The sequence below is a fragment of the Xenopus laevis genome, chromosome 3L (genome assembly GCF_017654675.1).
Source record: "Xenopus laevis strain J_2021 chromosome 3L, Xenopus_laevis_v10.1, whole genome shotgun sequence".
NCBI classification, from domain to species: Eukaryota; Metazoa; Chordata; class Amphibia; order Anura; family Pipidae; genus Xenopus; species Xenopus laevis.
Genome location: NC_054375.1, coordinates 135,224,564 through 135,247,032, shown reverse-complemented (window position 1 = coordinate 135,247,032; position 22,469 = coordinate 135,224,564). Strand labels below are relative to the sequence as shown.

Sequence of the window (22,469 nt, the reverse complement as noted above, 5' to 3'; positions counted from 1 at the left end):
TCCGAATTTTACATTTTCTCAGAATTTACGTCGATTTTTCGTGATCTCCAGGAAGATGTAGAAGTGTGGGTTCTACTGTATATGATATGACAGTTGAATGTGAGCAGTAGAGATGCACAGCGCTGGATAGTCTATCACCAGTGATAAAATCATGCATTAAAGGGGACCATAACATTTAAACAAGCTTTTTCAAATACAATGTCAAAGGAACTTATGGTCATTATTTAAAGTGGAGAGGTTTTTGAACTTTTTGTAATTTTTTCATATTCCTTATCTTTCTGTTCAGTCTCAGTCATCCTGTCCGACTGGAGGCGTCCAGGATTTTTATGGCCCCCCAGTTTTCCCTTCCCTTTTAATATAATCCGGCCCTTGAACACACTGCATGAGAATTAATCGTCCCACTACATGTAACAAGTTACGAGTCTCTTCCAGACTATGGTCTGGTTGCTAGGGTAAACTGGACCCTAGCAACCTGCTGAAATTCTAAACTGGAGAGCTGTCTGACCAAAAGGCTAAATCGTACAAAAAACTCAAAATAAGAGAAAATAAGGCCAACTCCAAATCATCTGCATCATACTATTTAACGGTAACGTATCCCTTTAGGTAAACTGCAAAAAAGTACAAGTTTACTTTTCCAAAACCTGTTAAAATGACTAATTACCAATACAATTGTAGTCTATCAAACCCGTGACTATTAAAATACCACATGTAATGAAATACCCCTCTTAGTATGCAGACTGGGTTTGCCAGCCTCAGTAGAACAAACCCGTCATGTCTGTTCCATAGTGGTTGTTATTTCTGGCCTGTAGAGGGCACTCCCTCCATCTTCTCCCAGTGCACAAGGCTAATTATATATACCGCGTTTGCCTGACACTTTAAAGTTATTCTGTCGTGATTTTTATGTCGTTTTTATTTCTAAATTACACTGTTTACACTGCACATAATTCCCTCTACAATATAAAATCTCATTCCTGAGCCAACAAGTGTATTTTTTTTAGTTGTATGCACCATCTCAGGTCATTTTGCCTGGTCATGTGCTTTCAAAAAGAGCCAGCACTTTAGGATGGAATTGCTTTCTGGCAAGCTGTTTCTCCTACTCAATGTAACTGAAGCAGTTCTTAGATCTACCAGGCAGCTGTTATCTTGTGTTAGGGAGTTGCTATCTGGTTACCTTCACATTGTTTGGTTGTAAGGCTGCTGGGGGGGGGGAGAGGGAGGGGTTAATATCACTTCAACTTGCAGTATAGCAGTAAAGAGTGACTGAATTTATCAGAGCACAAGTCACATGACTGGGGGCAGATGGGAAACTGACAATATGTCTAGCCTCATGTTAGATTGTCAAAATTAAATATAAAAAAAATCTGTTCTACTGCAGAATTCTACGGGAACAGCACAATTAACTGATGCATTTTTGAAAAAAAAACAAAACACATTTTTCCATGACAGTATCCCTTTGAAGGGACATCAAACGTCCAAGATCGCCCTTGCTGTCACCCATTTTGTTCAGTGGACATGGACTGAGAGTTTTGAGGCACGTCCTGGTGTTTCGAGGCAATTCCCAGTGAATGACAATGATTTTAGACGTTTGATATGCCCCAATTGCGCGTCATAAGGCCTATATGAGTCTAGGTTGCTAGCAGCATGTGCGGTCTTCTGATGAGAAATAAATTAAAATACATTCAAGGCTGGGTCCCACCAAATAGAAAGAGGCAATAAAACTGACCCATTATCACTGCTTTTTCTGTACATTCTTGGACCCTAATCACCAAAATGCTGTACGAGGAACCAGCCTAGATGCATTCACTCAAGTAACCCCCTCCTGAAAATAGGGAGAATTACACTTAAAGCAAAAATAAAGCAGCACAAAAGCTTGTGGGACAATAAGGTACTAATACACAGGTAACATAACTGGAATATAAGGCAGAAGAAATGAAAAAAAAATCCTTTTCTACAAGATGAAATTTGCTCCAAAACCCATTATACAAAGTCCCCAATGTGAAGTAAAAGGCATATAAAATATAGGATAAAGCTATGCATAAACATTCTTCTCTCCGTCCCTTTATATGGACACCAAGTCTCGCCCAAAAGGGAAACGGACATGTATTCATATAAAATCTATTTGTTCCATAATAAGAATAGTTTATAAATCGATTAACGGCATTGTGCACATTTCCAATTCTTAAAATATTAAATAAGGAAAAAATAGCATGGAAAGGCCCCAATGACCTTCCCACATCTCTCTCTCTCTCTCTATATATATATATCTATTTATGCTGCTACAGCAGAACACTGCAGAGTACCAGCAAGGCAATGCTGATCTCTTTTGGTGCAACTTATTTCCTTTTTCCCCCAAATATCAGACTAAATACACAGGCCTACATTCTGAGCAAAGCACAGGCAAAGGCCTATAGCTCCACAAAGGATTAATTCCACATTCTTCCTCTAGAGTCTGGAGCAAGGATGAAAGGTGCCCAGAAATGGCTTGGATGTCCCTGCTGAAGTAGGTTAGACATTAACTTCATTATGAAGTTTCTTGAGGAGCTTGCACTGATGCCTTCCAGCTCAAGGCTGATGCCCAGAGCATAATAAGGAGGTCATCTCACTGGATGAAGCATCCTCATAAATAAGAAGCAGCTTGTTGGTCTGCAGGCTCATCAGTGGGAAGAATGATTATTACGATTGGTAAGAAAGTACTTGAAGAACTCATACACAGACCAGGCTATAGCGGTGGAAGGCATTTGGTAGATGACTCGGGCCTGGACACCTCTGAAGAAACCTGCCATCCCACCTAGCTGGTAGACTGTCCGGAAGGTATTGAGCATGCCAGAGAGGTGCCCACTGATATTGACAGAAGTGAGGACCGTGTTTTCCTGGGTGTTGAGCAATGTTTTGCACACGTCGAGAGGAGTGGTGGCTGCTGCTGCTACAGCTCCAGCAATAGCTCCAGAGACTATGTGTGAGCCGGGGTGATACTGTCGCTGTGGGTTTAGCTGCTCCTGAGTGAACTCGTATGTAATGAAGTGGATGGCCTGGAAAGGGATGTTCATGAAGAGCTGTGTGGAGTAGCTGCGGTAGAAAGCCCCAATTCCTTCTGTCCTGCTGATACTCTGGATGCAGTGGAGCATGCTCCTGTAGGGGGAGTTGTACATCTGCATTCGCTGCTTTACCACTGCGCCCATCCCAATGATACAGAGAAGAGAAGGAAAATGGGAAAACAGAGAACATAATTATAATACAGTCATTATGATAAAACAATGTGCACAGGAACAAGAAGTGATGGGCAGCTGTTCCCGAGAAGCATATATACCAAAAGAAAATCAGATGGCACTCACAACAGCCAATGTGCTGAAACCCTTAGGGTATTTTATGGAGATCTCCACACAACTTTTCGGGGGTTGCTCCCCCTTTCTCAAGTGCTCCCAAGAAGAATACACATGTATCTATTTGCTGTAATGATCAGTAGTGATATGTTTAATTGAGATCAGTAGTGATATGTTTATTACTGTACAGTTATGTAGGTGCTGGCAACTTCCTCCGAACATACATCATATGCAAATCTTCTTCCTGCTTCTGTTTTGGGCAATTAAGGTTCGTCATTCAGTTCCTGCAATCTTGGTGAGCCGATACATTCAGCAATGATAGGTAGAGGGTCACATTTCCATAATGAGTGTGGGTGCAGAGTGGATAATGATTGGTAAGGTGATCCTTGCCGAATACTTTGTTGGTTGGAGAGGAGGACGACAGGCTTATTGCTCTCTGCTTCTTGCCAAATATTCCTCCCTCCTGCTAATAAGCAACGGCCCAGTGGGAATCAACACCACCATCTTAAGCTTTGTTATATAAGGAGGGGGTTCTGTAATCATGGCTACCCTATAACCATTGGCAAGGATCAGACTTCCCATGTACAAAAATGCCTAAATAGCGCCAGTTGCTGGTAAGAATATCTGGCAACACAATGACTGATTTCTATGGTTCAGTAGTGCCTGTACACCAAACCAATCATAACAACCAATGACTAAATATCAATACACTAAGGATATACGGTCACTAGAGTATCTTTGAAGTCCACAGAACGTATTTTACCATTGTAAGAGCTGAGATAATATGGAGCTGTTTAAAGGGGTTGTTCACCTTCAAACACTTTTTTCAGTTCAGTTGGTTTCAGATTCTTCACCAGAAATAAATACTTTTTCCAATTACTTTCTACCTTCTATGTGTCATAGTTTTTCTAATATTGAAGTGTAAAGTGTCATTTTTCACCTTCTAAAGCAGCTCTGGGAGGAGGCGTTCTAAATTGATATATTTGTTATTTTTGTCCCTGCTAAGCAGAATCCCTGAGTTTTAGTGATGTGTGGGTAGGGCTTTTCCAGACCAGCACCCGCCTGCCACCCGCCCGAGGCCGACTCCCGGGTCTCTTTTATAGACCCGCGCCGACTCGCCCCACCGATGATGCCATCTAGAAGGTCGCTGGTAGGGAGAGCAGTAAGGAGAGCTCAACCCGCACTCATCTGTGACCCGGAAAGGAGCGTGCAAGGTCGGCCCGAACCCGCCCGACCTGAAGGTAAACTCGCGGATCACGCGGGTATCAGGCCGGCCCACACATCACTACTAAGTTTCATTAAAGGCAGCTGCTAGAATTGATACAATAGTTGCTAACACTCCACAGCTACTGCTGAGAAATGTATCAATGAAATGTATCAATAAATGTAGCAAATTGTAACAGTTTGGATGCTTCTGGATCACTGGACTGCCAGACTGAAACACCAGAGATAGGAACATAAAACTTTAAACTTAGATTTTTGGAAAACGGTAAAAAAAAATAAAAGATGGAAAGCAATTGAAAAAAGTTTGTTTATGGTGAACAATCTGAAAACAACTGGAAAAAAAAGTGTTTGGAAGATGTACAACCCCTTTAAAGGAGAACTGAACCCTAAACATGAATATGGCTAGAAATAGCATATTTTATATACTGAACTTATTGCACGAGGCTAAAGTTTCAGCTTGTCAATAGCAGCAATGATCCAGGACTTCAAACTTGTCACAGGGGGTCACCATCTTGGAAAGTGTCTGTGACACTCACATGCTCAGTGGGCTCTGAGCAGCTGTTGAGAAGCTAATCTTAGGGCTCGTCACTAATTATCCAGCAGAAAATGAGGTTGGTCTGTAATATAAGCTGATGCTACAGGGCTGATTATTAAATTCTGATGCTAATTGCACTGGTTTCTGTTTTGCCATGTAGTAATTATCTGTATTAATTACTAATCAGCCTTATATTGTGACATTTCTATTCTATGTGTACTGTATATTGTGAGTGGGTCCCTAAGCTCAGTAAGTGACAGCAGCACAGAGCATGTGCAGTGAATCAGCAGAAAAGAAGATGGGGAGCTACTGGGGCATCTTTGGAGACACAGATCTTTACTGCTAAAGGGCTATGGTTGCCTTCGGCTGGTACAGAAGCCCAAAACAAAATGTAAAATATTTCTAGCCTGCTTCATTAGTTAAGCTTTATTTCTCTTTTAAGGGACGCTATAGTATGTAACCTACACCCTCACATGTTTTACTAAACTTGAAAATAAAGGCAAAGTAGTTCCTGCTAATAAATATACCTGCCTTTAGCACAGGTTGTCCATGCCTATCTAACATTTATATTGAGATTCCACTTCTGCACACACAGGGCCAGAGCTACCATACACATTATTATATTTCATTTCAATACTCATTTCTAGAGACTAATGCTAAATTAGTGACAAGTTAACTATTTTAGAAAGAAAGAAACCTACAAACAAGGAGCTTAGTGTCACAAGGCAATTAAGTGAATATAGAAGTGTAAATACCTTCTGCTGGATTCATCACTGCATCGTGTAACAGCGTTGCCAAACTTCCTGCCACCCCTGCAGACAAAAAAAAAAAGAGAAAATAAGTCCCATTGGTTAGATAGTTCTTATGCCGGGTAGTTACATGTAATAATCCTCTAGACCTAGATATTTTTTAAATATTTGCCTTCTTCTTCTGATTCTTTCCAGCTTTCAAATGCTCTGTAAGGCACAAATGTATTGTTATTGCTACTTTTTATTACTTATCTTTCGATTCAGGCCTTCTCCTATTCATATTCCAGACTCTTATTCAAATCAAAGCATGGTTGCTATGGTAATTTGGACCCTAGCAACCAGATTGCCGAAACTGCAAACTGAAGAGTTGCTGAATAAAAAGCTAAATAACTAAAAAACCACAAATAACCAAAAATTATAACCAATAGCAATTTGTCTCAGAATATTACTCTCTACGTCATACTAAAAGTTAATTTAAAGGTGAACAACCCTTTAATAATAATTAAGCTTTCATCCTGCCCTTTTGTATTTCTCAATATTGCCTAATAAATCTGGAATTAGCATTAGTACTGTCCAATGGGAGAATTGCCCTGCTTGCAAACCCATGGAGTCACGTAGAAAGTAGTAGAAAATGTTACCATTAGCCACATGGCTGTTCCCAGAATGATTGATCATCCCTCCTACGGTGGTCTTCATCTTCTCATAGCAAGCGAAATACAAGGCGTGGGCCGGGCCAGCCCCCAGCATCGTCACATTGATCCCCCGCAAAGGTGTAAACAATCCCTCGGTGCGGATGATCCTTTTAAGTGCCTCAGTGACCCCTCTGTACTGGGCTTTAGGGTCGGGCTGCAGGCTCTGCATTCGTGTCTAGAAGACATAAGAAAAGTTTATAAAAATATGTTTTACCTTAAACTATACTATTATATAATAATATATACTTTTAACCCGAGACATCAGCAGAACAAAAACCCCCAGTGGCCACACAGACTTTATGGCTTGACTGTATTCAACAGAAAATGCCTCTGCCACTGAGAATGGTTTAATATTTTCCATACAGCACCATGTCCCATGTCAGCCTAATCACATGCACTCTCACTCCTGGAGTAAATGAAGATAACGACATCTCACACACACTGAACATTTCATTCTTCCCGTCCAGCTTCACAGACGCCGAGCCATTCTATACCAAGCTGTGACATGTTTAATGCGCTTTTCATTTCTTTAAAATCATTTGTGCACATCTTACTCCATAAATCATTCCAACGATTCCCCTAACAGGGTACCTTACTCAGAAATAACAGATAATAACAGCCTCGGGGTGTATATAAAGGGCTCATAGGAAAAACAGTATGCTTGCTTATAATGATAATTTACTGCATTCTGTATAGGCTCTTATTTTATTTTGCTGCAACTTGGACTTCAAATCCTAAACTCTACAGTATTTTGCCTCTCTGGGTATAGAAGTTGCCATACAGTTAACCAATGGGAGATAAGACAATCCCATTGGTTAAATTGCGGTCAGTTCAGGATACAAAAACCAGGGGCGCTTAAATCAGGCTGTTTATCAAAATATATAGTTTAGTACCATCCAGTCATGCTGCCTAATTTGGCCCCTGTGTTTATAAATCTGAGCAGGGCTGTCATTGCTGTTGTGCAAATGTAGCCAGAGTCGCTGTAAGGCTCAAATGTAGTCAGAGATGCTGTAAGGCTTAAATGTAGCCAGAGTTGCTGTAAGGCTTAAATGTAGTCAGAGATGCTGTAAGGCTTAAATGTAGCCAGAGTCGCTATAAGGCTTATGTAGCCAGAGTCGCTGTAAGGCTCAAATGTAGTCAGAGATGCTGTAAGGCTCAAATGTAGCCAGAGATGCTGTAAGGCTTAAATGTAGCCATAGTTGCTGTAAGGCTTAAATGTAGCCAGAGTAGCTGTAAGGTTTAAATGTAGCCAGAGTAGCTGTAAGGCTTAAATGTAGCCAGAGTTGCTGTGAGGCTTAAATGTAGACAGAGTTGCTATAAGGGCTAGGCCACACGGGAAGATTTCAGGGAGATTAATTGCCTGGCGACTAATCGCCGCGTCTAATCTCTCTGAACGGCTTGCTGGTATCTTGCACCCGCTAGCACTAAAGTCGCCTGCGCATATTCACACGCGGCAACACGTTTTTCAAAGTCGCACGAAATTGCCTCGTGAGACGCGGCAATTAGTCGCCAGGCGACCAATCTCCCTGAATCTTCCCGTGTGGCCCTAGCCTTAGGCTTAAATGTAGCCAGAGTCGCTATAAGGCTTATGTAGCCAGAGTCGCTGTAAGGCTTAAATGTAGCCAGAGTTGCTGTAATGCTTAAATGTAGCCAGAGTCGCTATGAGGCTTAAATGTAGCCAGAGTCGCTGTAAGGCTTAAATGTAGCCAGAGTTGCTGTAATGCTTAAATGTAGCCAGAGTCGCTATGAGGCTTAAATGTAGCCAGAGTCGCTATGAGGCTTAAATGTAGCCAGAGTCGCTGTAAGGCTTAAATGTAGCCAGAGTTGCTGTAATGCTTAAATGTAGCCAGAGTCGCTATGAGGCTTAAATGTAGCCAGAGTCGCTATGAGGCTTAAATGTAGCCAGAGTCGCTATGAGGCTTAAATGTAGCCAGAGTCGCTGTAAGGCTTAAATGTAGCCAGAGTTGCTGTAAGGCTTAAATGTAGTCAGAGTTGCTGTCAGGGTAAGGGCACACCTGGCGCTTTGGAGAGATTTAGTCACCTGGCGACTTATCGCCTCTTCCCCCTGTATTCCGAAGTCGCCCCAAAGTTTCCTCGTGAGGCAAGTTCGGGCCAATGCGCAAAATGAAGCACCGCGTGTGTCATGCCACAGGCGATTTTTCATTATAGCCGGCAGAAGACAGGGGGAAGCCGTTCGGGGAGATTAGTCACCAGGCGACTAAATCTCCCCGAATCACCAGGTGTGCCCTTATCCTAAGGCTTAAATGTAGCCAGAGTTGCTGTAAGGCAAGTCAAGCAGTGGCACATGGGCACCTACTGAATGGAGCAGTTCTGGGACAATGCTGAGGGTGGGCCACGTGGGTGCCCTAGCTATTAATTTAGTGATTCAAGAGTAGAAAGCATCTGCCAAAACTCCACACAGCCAGAAGAGCACAGAATGTGAGAGCAGATAAAGAGTTGGGTGGCACACCCATGCTTCCATGTGCAGACGCCCTTATGCTTAATGCTTATTCACCGTGACTTTCCTTCCCTGCTCAGCAAGAAATAATGAAAACCAATTGAAAGGTTGCTTAGAATTAGCCATTCTATAACGTACTAAAAGTAAACTTGAAGGTGAAGCACCCCTTTAAGAAGCTATCCGTAAAGCCCCAGGTCCTGAGTATTCTGGATGACAGGTCCCATATCTATGCATACATTTTGTGGGACGCTGCCACTTTAAAAACTGACTGGGCCTTCTCCTCTGATCAGCCCCGGGCCAGGACTCTTACCTGTTCCACTGGGTCAAGGAATGTTGTGAAGCATTTCAGTGCTTTAGAGCACTAAATAAATAAAAGGAGGATTGTCCTGGAGACATTATTTTGCTTCAGTTTTCCAGGAAACATTGTTTTCAGTAGAGGTATGGGACCTGTTATCCAAAATGCTCGGGACCTGGGGTTTTCCGGATAATGGATCTTTTAGTAATTTGGATTGTCATACCTTAAGTCTACTATAAAATCATGTAAACATTAAATAAACCCAATAGGCTGGTTTTGCTTCCAATAAGGATTAATTATATCTTAGTTGGGATCAAATACAAGGTACTGTTTTATTATTACAGAGAAAAAAGGAAATAATTTTTAAGAATTTGGATTATTTGGATAAAATGGTCTATGGGAGACGGCCTGACCATAATTTGCACTTTCCGGATAGCGGATACCATAACTGAGTAATAGTAGCAGGAATGTAAACACGGAATCAGGACCGCCGTCAGAAATCGCAGGGCCCCATATGACAAAATTTCCTGGGCCCCCTGGGCTGCGCCCACCGCTAGCCCCACCTACAGGTCTAACCTCCCCACGCCACAGGTCCGCCACCCACGACACAGTAAAAAAACAAAAAAAAAAAAATTGGTGGCTACGGTTTCCACATGTTAATAAAAAATGATATTGGTGGTTAGGGCCCCCATAAAAAAAATTTGTGACCAAGACCCCCCCATTATAAGAAAATTGGTGGCCAGGGCCCCTTAAACGTCCATGCCTTCCAGAAGTCAGCAGCTCTCAGAAAGATGGGGGGGCCCGGCTAATCAAGTAAGTGTGGCATGGCCAGGCCCCCCTTACCCTTAGGCCCCCTACAACTCTCCCCCCTGTCCCCCCCTGATGGCTGCCCTGCACAGAATATACACACTGGGCTGAACATGTTTGCAAGCTGACATTGTGTAGTTTATATTGGTAGCCACAAAGAAGGAGATGCAGCATCTTTTACAACGAGTCATGTGACACCATGACACACACACCCCTCTCTCTCTCTCTCTCCCTCTCTCTCTCCAATAAAGTACCCCCTATCGTAAAAAGACACCCTCTTATTAAATATAAGGATATTATAAGTCACCGAGGAGCTCCATGACCATATAAAAACACAAGGTCGAAGGCCTGAGTGCTTTTATACAGGTCATGGAACTCCGAGGTTACGTCTAATATCCTCATATTTTCCAACAAGGGGTACTTTATTTATTATAATAGATAAGTTTTAGGAGTCATGTGACAAAAATTACATCACTACATAACTGATGACATCACTAGTCACCGTTTATAAAGATATCATTTACAGGATATTTATGGATCTTGTGTATTATACGGGTATGGGACCTGTTATCCAGAATGCTCGGGACCTGGAGTTTTTCCCGGATAACAGATCTTTCTGTAATTTGGATCTTCATACTTTAAATCTACTAGAAAATCATGTAAACATTAAATTAACTAATTAGAATTGTTTTACACCCATTAAGGATTAATTATATATTAGTTTGGATCAAATACAAGCTACTGTTTTATTATTACAGAGAAAAGGGAAACCATTTTTCAATTTGGAAAAAATGGAGTCTATGGGAGACAGCCATCAGAGGTTTCTGGATAATGGGTTTCCGTATTACTGATCCCATACCTGTACATGACAAAGAGAGAACCCCCAGCACGTTAAGAGCATTTAGCTGTGCTCTTTTATAATCAACATGTAACAACCAACCACACAAGTGACTGAAGCTCATCTGGGGCCTTTCTGAACGACCACTAAAGTGTTAATTTCTGCTTATATTTATTCCACCCTTTGAGCTGCTTTGCATACAAACAATACTGGTTCCCCTGGGGGTAAAGCCACACTAAGGCAGTGTATGCAAGTTGCGGTGTAAGTATGGGAGTAGTAAGGGCTAGGTTGGGCAGGAATACCTTCCCGTTGTACTGAGCCGCCCCATCACACACACATTATTATACAACACAATGAGCATTCCTGCCTACCAGGAGGGACGCGGCACTTTTATTAAGCAGCCAAGGCCTGGCTATTATACAATATTTAGTTAGATCAGGGCTGCCGTGTACATACCAAGTGTAAAGGTAAACTATACCCTCCAAACAATGTAGGTCTTTAAACAAATATATTGCATAAAGCAGCTCATGTGCAAAACCCTGCTTCATGTAAATAAAATATCAATAATAATATACTTGTTTAGTAGTATGGACCATCGGGTAATCATAAATAGAAAATTGCCATTTTAAAAAAAAAAAAAGGGCCGCCCCATGGGATCGTATGATTCACGGTGCACACAAACAAACCAAACAAACCATACATGTAAAGTCACATGAGCCAATTAACAGACAGAGTTCTGTCATTTGCTTCAACACTTCTTCCTGTTACAGTTAGAGCTGTAGTATTTCTGGTCAGGTGATCTCTGAGGCAGCACAGAAACCATCACAAAATGGTGGCTCAAGGCAAGAGATGTAAAAAGTTTGGTAAGATTCTTTAATATGCTACTTAACTTCATTAAACAATCTGTTGCTTTAGTATTAATTTTGGGGGTATAGTTTTCCTTTAGAGGGCGGCCCTTATTTTTTAAAATGCCAATTTTCTATTTATGATAACGCAATGGCACATACTACTAAAAAAGTATATTATTATGAAAATGGTTTATTTACATGAAGCAGGGTTTTACATATGAGCTGTTTTATGCAATATCTTTTTATCGAGACCTACATTGTTCGGAGGTATGGTTTTCCTTTAAGCCTTTTAAACTGCAACTCCCTGTCTGCAGAACTCCTGGGAGAGAGTAAACTGGCAGCGCTTTTTGTGACATGGGAGGGAAAAACTGCCAAACTCATTTACTCTCAAACACAAGGCTCTATTTCTTTTTGCCCCAGTGAAGAAACTAGAGAGAAAGGGACTCGGAGTGGGTTTCCCGGTTTTCGGTAGAGGAGGGAGTGCCGTCACATGCTTGCTGCAGGATGTTGTGCTATTGCCACAGACATGCCATTCTTACACATATGGGATTATCCCTGGGGCAGCGTGCCAGCCAAATACTCACACACTCAGTCTTTCCCTCCGACATTCCCACAAACACTGCACCACTTCAGCTGTCATCTTACACTCATGTTACAATTTCTATTTGATTTGATGGCATGAACCAGGTACAGACAATAATAAGACTCAATCGTTTTCACTTAATAGTGCTGCTCCAGCAGAATTCTGCACTGAAATCCATTTCTCAAAAGAAATATTTTATTTTGAAATCGGACATAGGACTAAACATATTGTCAGTTTCCCAGCTGCCCCCAGTCATGTGACTTGTGCTCTGATAAACTTCAGTTACTCTTTGCTGCTGTACTGCAAGTTGCAGTGATATCACCCCCTACCCCCAGCAGCCTAACAACAGAACAATGGGAAGGTAACCAGAAAGCAGCTCCCTGACACAAGATAACAGCTCCCTGATAGATCTAAGAACAGCACTAAATAGTAAAAATCCAGGTCCCACCGAGACACATTCAGTTACATTGAGTAGGAGAAACAACAGCCTGCCAGAAAACAGTTACATCCTAAAGTGCTGGTTCTTTCTGAAAGCACATGACCAGGCAAAATGACTTGAGATGGCGTCTACAAACCAGACGAACACTTGTTGGTTCAGGAATTAAATTTTATATTGTAGTGTGAATTATTTGCAGTGTTAACAGTGTCATTTAAAAATAAAAACTACATCATAGAAATCATGACAGAATCCCTTTAACTCTATATATAACCTGCCTAATGGTGGCCATACATGGGCAGATAAAGCTGCCGATATCAATCGTTTGGACCAATTTGACAGCTTATCTGCCCGTGTATGGGGGCTTCCGACGGGTCTTCCCGATCGATATCTGCCACAATATCGATCGGGAAGGTTTGATTTTTCACCGACCGACCCGTCTGAGCCCCTAAGCGCATCGTGATTCAATCGTTCGGCCATACGGCCGAACGTTCGAATTACCCCCGATATAGCCATGCCGTTAGTGGCATATCGGGGAAAGATCCGCTCGTTTGGCGACATCTTTGAGTCTATGGCCAGCTTAACTGCCAGTTGATCCAGAGGAAGGCAAAAAAAAAAACATTTAAAGTCTCTCCAATTTGCCTCAGAGGGGGAAAACTTCCTTCCTGACTCCAAAATGGACCAGTCCCTGGATCAACTTGGATCTTGTACTACAAAATACAAGAACTGTCCTTCAGGACTTTCATTAAAGTGGACCCGTCACCGAAAAAAATTATTCAAAATCTTATTTTATCACATTAGTCAAGCAAAATGAACTTTAATTACACTATATAAATTATTTGAATCTTGTTTCCATCAGTCTGGGAAGTCATAATTATAACAAGCAGGCAGGAGCCATTTTGTGGACACTGTTATTAAGACAAGCCTTGTATCATCTCAGAATCTTGTTTGTGCACCAGAATGGGGGACCGGATGTCCATCCCCATGTCCTGGCTATAGAATTAAATGGTGAAGAGAATGGGGGAATGTGGGGAGAGCAGTGACATGTAGGAAGTGCTGAATGGAAAGTGAAGGTAATTGTCTGCCCCGCCTCTATGCCTAGGCATAGAGGCGGGGCAGACAATATTTGATTGACAGCTGAGATGTTTAAATGAGTTTACAACAGCTATGAATGCTTTAATAAAAAATAGAAATTGGATTTCATGTTTAATTTGAAAAAGACTTTTATTATACAGATTTTTGTGTCTGGGTGACGGGTCCACTTTAACTCCTGTCCCCCCAGGTCTGGACTGGGATTCAGAATAGACCCTGGCATTGCAAGTACACAGAGGCCCACACAGCCCCCCACCAGTACAATAAATAGTGAGTGTCTATGGCATCTAACAGCAGCCCCTCTGGCATTTGCCTGAACCCACAGATTGCCAGCCCACACCTGCTTTCTCCAACTTCCCCTAGACCTGTACATGGTACTGTCTGGAAGTGTTTACAATGTATAAAAGGTGGAGGTTGGACACTGGCATGTGTCAGACAAGATAAACAGGTTTTATTCAACCTATAAAATCTGAATAAGGTTTGTTAGGGTTGATAACGGAAAGACAATCTATAGGAAATTGCAAGCTCCTCAGCTCTGCCTATGGGACTAAATACCCTTCAGAAGTTCTTAAACCCCCCCCCCCCCAAATAAAATCTTATACAATCCTAGTTAAACCAGTGGAGATGGGGGTCCATGAAATGTAACAACTCATGACAGGCAGTCTGAATCTTTATTTAGAGATATGGAACACAGAGGGAATTCTGGCATTTTGAGTGCATTCAAAATTGCCTCCCCCCTGCACAACATATGGTGATCCAGTTGAGTGCGGTATTTTTTCACTATTTTGTACACAGTTTACCTGCACCCAGGCATGCTGTGTTTTTTTAGTATGGCAGACTATGGGTGACTTACAACTCACACTATGCTGAGATTTGTAGTTCTACCCCAGAAATAAAGATGCAATTCCTAACAAGTGCAAATGCTGTACTGGATAAATATACAGTCTGCAGAAGCCTAACTGTATGCACAGGCACAGGGCCTTTCCTGTTTATACTTTTACAACAAAAACAATGTTGCAGCCTCCCAGACTGAGATGGAGAAGCAGCAGCATCAATCCTTGTAAACTATCACTTCTGTGTCCTTAGCCAGCAATGCTGGGACTACTCCAGTACTGCACAACCACTGGGGCTTTCAACTGAATCTCCATGATCAGGGCCAACTGCCCAATTCCAGTTTTCCAATTACAAAAAAAAACTAAATCATGATATATTTTCCCGTTGATTTATAAACTTCAGATTGACAGCGGAGAACTACAACTTCCGACATCCTCCTGCAGTCAGCCAATAATATATAGTGAATAAAGTACCCCCTCTTGTAAAATATAAGGATATTATAAGTTACCGAGGAGTTTCATGACCATATAAAAACACGAGGCCGAAGGCCGAGTGTTTTTATACAGGTCATGGAACTCCGAGGTAACTTCTAATATCCTCATATTTTACAACAGGGGGTACTTTATTTATTATAATACACAAATTTTAGTGAGTCATGTGACAGAAATGACATCACTACTCACCGTTTATAACTGATGACATCACTACTCACCGTTTATAAGGATATAATTTACAGGATATTCATGGCTTTTGTGTATTATATAGTGAATAAAGTACCCCCTCTTGTAAAATATAAGGATATTATAAGTTACCGAGGAATTTCATGACCATATAAAAACACGAGGCCGAAAGGTATTATAAAGGTTTATTTCAAAGCATTCTATACTATGTCCCTTAATGACACACAGTCTAATGAAAGAGTATTTGATACATGCTAGTAAGCTCTTATTACACAGTAAGGAAAAGCAGTAAGGAAAGCCATATAAACCATGTGCTGTTTTCTAAATCCAGTCACTGGACAGAACAAAGATTGGCAAATGAAAAATGCCCATTCTGCTAAGGGGAGGACCAGTGTGATACACAATTTAGAATGTGTGCCTCTACCTCCTAACCTTGGGCCCAGATGTTTGTGGACTGCAACTCCCAGCAGTCTTCAACATATATTCAAGGGTTTAAAGGAGAAGTAAAGCTGAACTAAAGAAGTACCTAGAAACGTTGTACATTATGTTTTGTGCTTCTGTACCAGCCCAAGGCAACCACAGCCCTTTAGCAGTAAAGATCTGTGTCTCCAAAGATACCCCAGTAGCTCCCCATCTTCTTTTCTGCTGATTCACTGCACATGCTCTGTGCTGCTGTCACTTACTGAGCTTAGGGACCCACTCACAATATACAGTACACATAGAATAGAAATGTCACAATATAAGGCTGATTAGTAATTAATACAGATAATTACTAAATGGCAGCACAGAAACCAGTGCAATTAGCATCAGAATGTAATGATTAACCTTGTAGCATCAGCTTATATTACAGACCAACCTCATTTTCTGCTGGATAATATGTTATGACCCCCTAAGCTTAGCTTCTCAACAGCTGCTCAGAGCCCACTGAGCATGTGCGTGTCACAGACACTTTCCAAGATGGTGACCCCCTGTGACAAGTTTGAAGTCCTGGATCATTGCTGCTATTGACAAGCTGAAACGTTAGGCTGGTGCAATAAGTTCAGTATATAAAATATGCCATTTGTAGCCATATTCATGTTTAGAGTAAAGTTAAAGGAGTGGTTCACCTTTAAGTTAACTTAGTATGTTCTAGAATGGCTAATTCTATTAAACGTTTCAATTGGCCTTCATTTTTCATATCTTTTGAATTATTTGCCTCCTGACTCTTGAGCTTTCACTGACCCCATCTAATAAACAAATGCTCTGTAAGGCTAGTAGGCTACACATGTATTGTTATTGCTACATTGTATTACTCATCTTTCTGTTCAGGACCTCTCCTGTTCATATATAAGTAAATGCAGTAAACCCACAAATAATAAAACATTAAAACCAATTGCAAATTGTCTCAGAATATCACTCTCTACATCATACTAAAAATTTGTTCCCCCTTTAAAGGCATACATTGTACAGGATTGCAGGAGGAATGGGGAAGCTTAGTCATGAATACAATACATTTTTATGACTTTATATAATGACATTCTTTCTAAAATCTGTGGAAGTTGTTTCTTGTAACACAGACGGTGAAAACCAATTGCAAATAGTCTCAAGAATATCACTCTCTACATCATACTAAACGTTTGTTGAAATGTGAACAGCCCTTTTAAATGCATACATTATACGGGATTGCAGGAGGAACGGGGAAGCTTAGTCATGAATACAATACATATAATACGTTTTTATGACTTTATATAATGACATTCTTTCTAAAATCTGTGAAAGTTGTTCCTTGTAACACAGACTGTGTTTTTTTTTTTTTAAACCTTTTAGATTGTAGGCTGCTTTGAGCAGGGCTCTAACCTCTGTATCTATCAGTATTATATATGTTGGATGTACAGAACTTTCAGAGCAGCAGCTGCTTTATAAACGAGCGTTAATGCCTCTCATGATGATAAAAGACATGACGTAGGATAAATATGGCTAAACTGCCCCCCAAAATAAGGGCCAAGAAGTGCTGCACAAACTGTGCCTGCCATTAGTTGCCCTGCTATGTGTCTCTCTTGCTTTGGTAATAGCAATATTCCCCATAAAGTTTGGACATGATTTCTATTAGATATATAAAGCATATAGGAGCTGTACAAGGCCCGGGACTAAATTATAACACTGGATATAGAGTTATTATAGCAAAGAGGGATGTATAAAACAAGGAAGGGCACCAGTGTAATTGGGAGAGGTTACTGGTTGAGACTAGAAATTAGAATAGAACATGAACAAGCATAATATCCAAGGCTTTTGGGGTTTATAGTTAGTTTAGTACAGGTATGGGACATGTATTCCACAATGCTCGGGACCTGGGGTTTTCTGGATAACTGATCTTTCTGTAATTTGGATCCTCATACCTTAAAGGAGTTGTTCACCTTTGAGTTAACTTTTATTATGATGTAGAGAGCGACATGTCTGGACTGAGAATCGAAATAGGCCCTGGCATTTCAGGTACCCAGAGACCCCAACAGGCCACACAGAGGCCCAAACAGACCCCCACCAGCCCACTAAATAGTGACTTTCTATGGCACCTTACAGCAGCCCCTCTGGCATTTTCCAGAACCCACAGATTGCCAGTCCGGGCTGGCAGAGATATTCTAAGACCATTTCCAATTGGTTTTCATTTTTTATTATTTCTGTTTTTTGAGTTATTTAGCTTTTCATGCAACAGCTCTCCAGTTTGCAATTTTAGCAATCCGTTTGCTAGGATCCAAATGACCCTAGCAACCATGCATTGATTTGAATAAGAGACTGGAACATGAATAGTAAAGGGCCTGGAAAGAATGATAAGAAGGCGGCAAATAATAAAAAAAACTATAAAAAATAAATAATGAAGATCAATTGCCAAATTTCTAAGAATTGGCCATTCTATAACATACTAAAAGTGAACTTGAAGATGAAACACCCTTTTAAGTCTACTAGAAAATCATGTTAACATTAAATAAACTCAATAGGCTGGTTTTGCTTCCAAAAAAGGTTGAATTCTATCACAGTTGGGATCAAGTATAAGCTACTGTTTTATTATTACAGGGAAAAAACAGCACACAATCCAATTGGATCTGGATCCGGCCACAGTTCATTAAAGGGGTTGTTCACCTTCCAAACACTTTTTTCAGTTCAATTGTTTTCCCCGGAAATAAAGACTTTATTCAATTACTTTGCATTTTTTACAGTTTTTTCAAAATCTAAGTTTAAAGTTTAATGTCCCTGGTGTCTGAGTTCAGCAGCTCAGTAATACTATCTGAAAACAACTACGGTAGGTGTTTGAAGGTGAACAACCCCTTTAATAGTAACAATAAACTCTGGAGAGGGGGCATCCTTGGCAGGACCGCCACCAGAAATTGCAGGGCCCCATATGACAAAATTTCCTGGGACCCCTGGGCTGCGCCTACCACAAGCCCCACCTACAGGTCCGCCTTCCCAATCACAAAGTAAAAAAAAACAAAAAATATAGTGGTGGCTAGGGTTCCCACATGTTAATAAAAAATAAAAAGGTATTGGTGGTCAGGGCCCCCCATAAAAAAACATTTGCGGCCAGGGTCCCCCCATAAAAAATATTGGTGGCTAGGACCCCACATGAGAAAAAACAAATTGGTGGCCAAAATTGGTGGCCAGCCCTCCCCCCACATTATAAGAAAATTGGTGGCCAGGGTCCCTTAAACGTCCATGCCTTCCCGAAGTCAGCAGCTCTCAGAAAGATGGGGGGTCCAGATAATCAAGTAAGTGTGGCGTGGCCGGGGCCGGGGCCCCCCTTACCCTCGGGGTCCCCTACAACTCCCCCCCCTGATGGCTGCCCTGATCCTTGGTAATGATGCTTTTGGTTACACAGGGTTAAACACAGAAGATTTCAGGCAGTGGCAGAATAAGGTGAAGCTGCTATTTACCATTTGTGCATTAGGGCTTGGGTGGGGTGGGTCAGAGGCATGTATAACTTCATGTTGCAGGAGTAGCCCCTATGTTTATATTGCAATTTGCACTTCTATACATGCAATCTCTATAATACAGTGTTGTAACTTCCCCTTGGCAAGTGTCTGCCAGCTCAGTTTTTCGCTGGAATGTATATGTATCATTTAAAGGATAACTAAACCCAAATGCACTTGGGGTGCACCCCTGAAGATTTTAATCACTGGCCTGATTTTCCCTGGGATCCCTTGAAGCTTGCCTTCAGATGTCAGCACCTTGCAGGTTACCAAGGGTGGCAAAACCTACTTCATCTAAATTTCATCTCACAAGTGCTCTCTGCACTAGCAATGCAGCCCCCCCCCCAAAAAAAAAAGCACTTTCACACTAAAAATTCAATCCTCAGGGTGCCATAACGGGCAGATTCGCTCCTGCCACAGACTCATGTGGCGCTGTAACGGGAACGTACAACTGGTTGGTAAGAAGTGGAGGTCTGTCCCAGGTTAAAAATTGAGAGTCACAGGAGGGTGCCCATTAAACTGGCATTGCTTTGGGGTTTTGTTATCCTTTAACTTCTATTGACAATAGTAGGAACATCTTCTAAAGAGACTAAACCTAATTTTGCCAATTGGTTAAACCCGATGACTCCATTTGCTCACCCCCATCTCTGGACGGCGCTCCTCTTCTACACACAGGCCTGGGGTAGTTTATACTAAGCACCACATGCAGGAGGTGAGCAGCTAGAATTATGGAGGGGTGTCCAACACCTAAGCCTTCCTCTCAACAATGAGTTCAGATTTTCTCGCCCTTCAAGTAGCACAGCGATATACAATGGAGGAGTGTATACATCAAACAGACCGAGACTGAAGCAACACATCAGAGCTTTCAATCTAAGAGCCAAGAGGTTATGTAATAAATGGTACTAAGTTTCCCCCGGGGCAGTAACCCATAGCAACCAATCAGCAGGTGGAATTTACCAGTCACCTGTTGAAATGCTAGTATTTTATTGGTTGAAATGGGTTACTGCTCCTGGGCATACTTAGTGCCATATATTACATATGAGGGTTAGTCCCTGCAGCTGGTGGACGGTAGCTGCAAAGGGACAAGTTTAATGGTTTTGCAAGTGCTTCAGAGTGGGGTTACTACTTTGCCACATGCATGTGCGCCTGCAGAACGCCATGACACCTGTCAAGGAATCCCCGCCCCTTTATGTAAGGGAACTCACCTTGACAGAGTCCACTGGATACATGACGGTGTGCTCCAAGATACCAGCAACCGCTCCTGCCATCATGTGGGTGAGAGGGGAGGCTTCAGGCGGCAGGCTCTCATACTCATCATTATCCCCGGGTGAGGGAGAGATCCCCTCTCGGGCCTCCACAGGGAGCCCAGCACTTCTCAGGTCCATGGAGCGGCACTGAAGTAGCAACACCTCACTGCACGAGAGCAGCCCGAGCTGACTTATCTGACTGAACTCCAAGCATTGCAAGGCAACATGCTATCCTGAAGGAATGGCTTGAGGAAGGCGTGGCTTCGAATGAGCCAACCAGCAACGAGCATGCGAGGTTTATCACATGACACCGGTGCTGGCAGAGGATTGGACAGAACTGTTGTAGCAGCACAGTAAAGTTGTGAAAGAGTATGTCTGCTGCTCTGTCCTCTCTTACGTCTTTACAACTGCAGGGCCTTTCATAATCTATCCAGTGCCCCGCAGAGGTTTGCAAATTAATAAAAACTACAACTCCCAGCACCCCCTGACAGAATTTAACAACAACTGGAGGCTACATTGTATCTAGGATTCCTGACATACTTAAAATAGGGCACGTACTAAATGCTGAATAAATGAATAATTTAAATAATATAATGAATAAAAGACACCCTCTTATTAAATACAAGGATATTATAAGTTACGGAGGAGTTCCATGACCCTATAAAAACATGAAGCCGAAGGCCGAGTGCTTTTATACAGGTCATGGAGCTCTGAGGTGACTTTTAATATATTTTGCAACAGGGGGTACTTTATTTATTATAATACACACGTTTCAGTGAGTCATGTGACAGAAATGACATCAGAACTCATTGTTTATAACTGATGACATCAGAACTCACCGTTTCTAAGGATATCATTTACAAGATATTCATGGCTTTCGTGTATTATAAGGATATAATTTACAGGATATTCATGTCTTTTGTGTAATATAAATAAATAAATGTAGACACATGCTGCAAGCTTTATTGGTTTTTATTGGAGAAAGTGTAAGGTTAATGGCACGACTGGCATCTAAAATGCCCCTATCTAAACCTCCCTTCACCTCAATAATGTTTAGTGGAAAGTTCCCTGGTTGATACACATGGAGCAGTGACAGGTAAACCCTCGATTGTGCATCTGGCTTTTGCATGGAGGTCACCACTTGGTGAGTCCTAACCTCCCACCTAGGGTTGCCAACTTTTCTGGAAAAAAATACCGGCCTTCCTATATATTTATCTTTTTCCCTATTAATAACATTGGGATCAACCATAATTTTTACCGGCCAGGCTGGTAAAATACCGGCCAGGTGGCAACCCTACCCGAGCCCCAAGTACGTACACCATCGGCACTGGAAGGGCTCAGCCAAGAAAAGGATACCTGCTGCAGTCAGATCTCATGGTGCGCAGAAACCCAAGCAATAGCCACAGAAATGGATCTACTGACAAGGACAAGATCTGCTGATCACATTAACTATGAGGATCTGTTATCTGAAAAACTGTTATCCAGAAAGTTACAAATTACTGGAAGGCCATCTCCCATAGACTCCATTTTAATCTAATAATTCACTTTATTAAAAATGATTTCCTTTTTCTCTGTAATAATAAAGCAGTACCTTGTACTTGATCCAAAGATATAATTAATCCTTATTGGGTTTTATTTACCGTCAAAATTATTTTTTAGTAGACTTAAGCTCCAAATTATGGAAAGACTCCCTGTTGGGCAAGCCCCAGGCCCCAAGCCCCAAGCATTCTGGATAACAGGTCTCATACCCATATATAATCATTTAGAACAGCTTCACACAGGGGCGTAACTAGTGTAGGCATGGAGGGGCATCCCATAAGAACCTGTGATCCTTGCTCTTGGCCACAGTTCCAATTCTGACATTATGCCACTGGGTACCTGAAACTCAATAAC

General features: G+C 41.7%; 1 protein-coding gene across 1 annotated transcript; it reads right to left on the bottom strand.

Moving 5' to 3' along the window:
- Window positions 1–1,870: 1,870 nt before the first annotated feature.
- slc25a37.L (solute carrier family 25 (mitochondrial iron transporter), member 37 L homeolog) lies at window positions 1,871–20,842 on the bottom strand. The gene is made up of 4 exons (XM_018253473.2): window positions 20,535–20,842; window positions 6,467–6,695; window positions 5,835–5,891; window positions 1,871–3,169 (listed from the first exon to the last, which is right to left on the bottom strand). The coding sequence occupies exons 1-4, from the start codon at window positions 20,712–20,714 to the stop codon at window positions 2,655–2,657; spliced, it is 981 nt and encodes a 326-aa protein (XP_018108962.1). The 5' UTR covers window positions 20,715–20,842; the 3' UTR covers window positions 1,871–2,654.
- Between the last annotated feature and the right edge of the window lie 1,627 nt (window positions 20,843–22,469).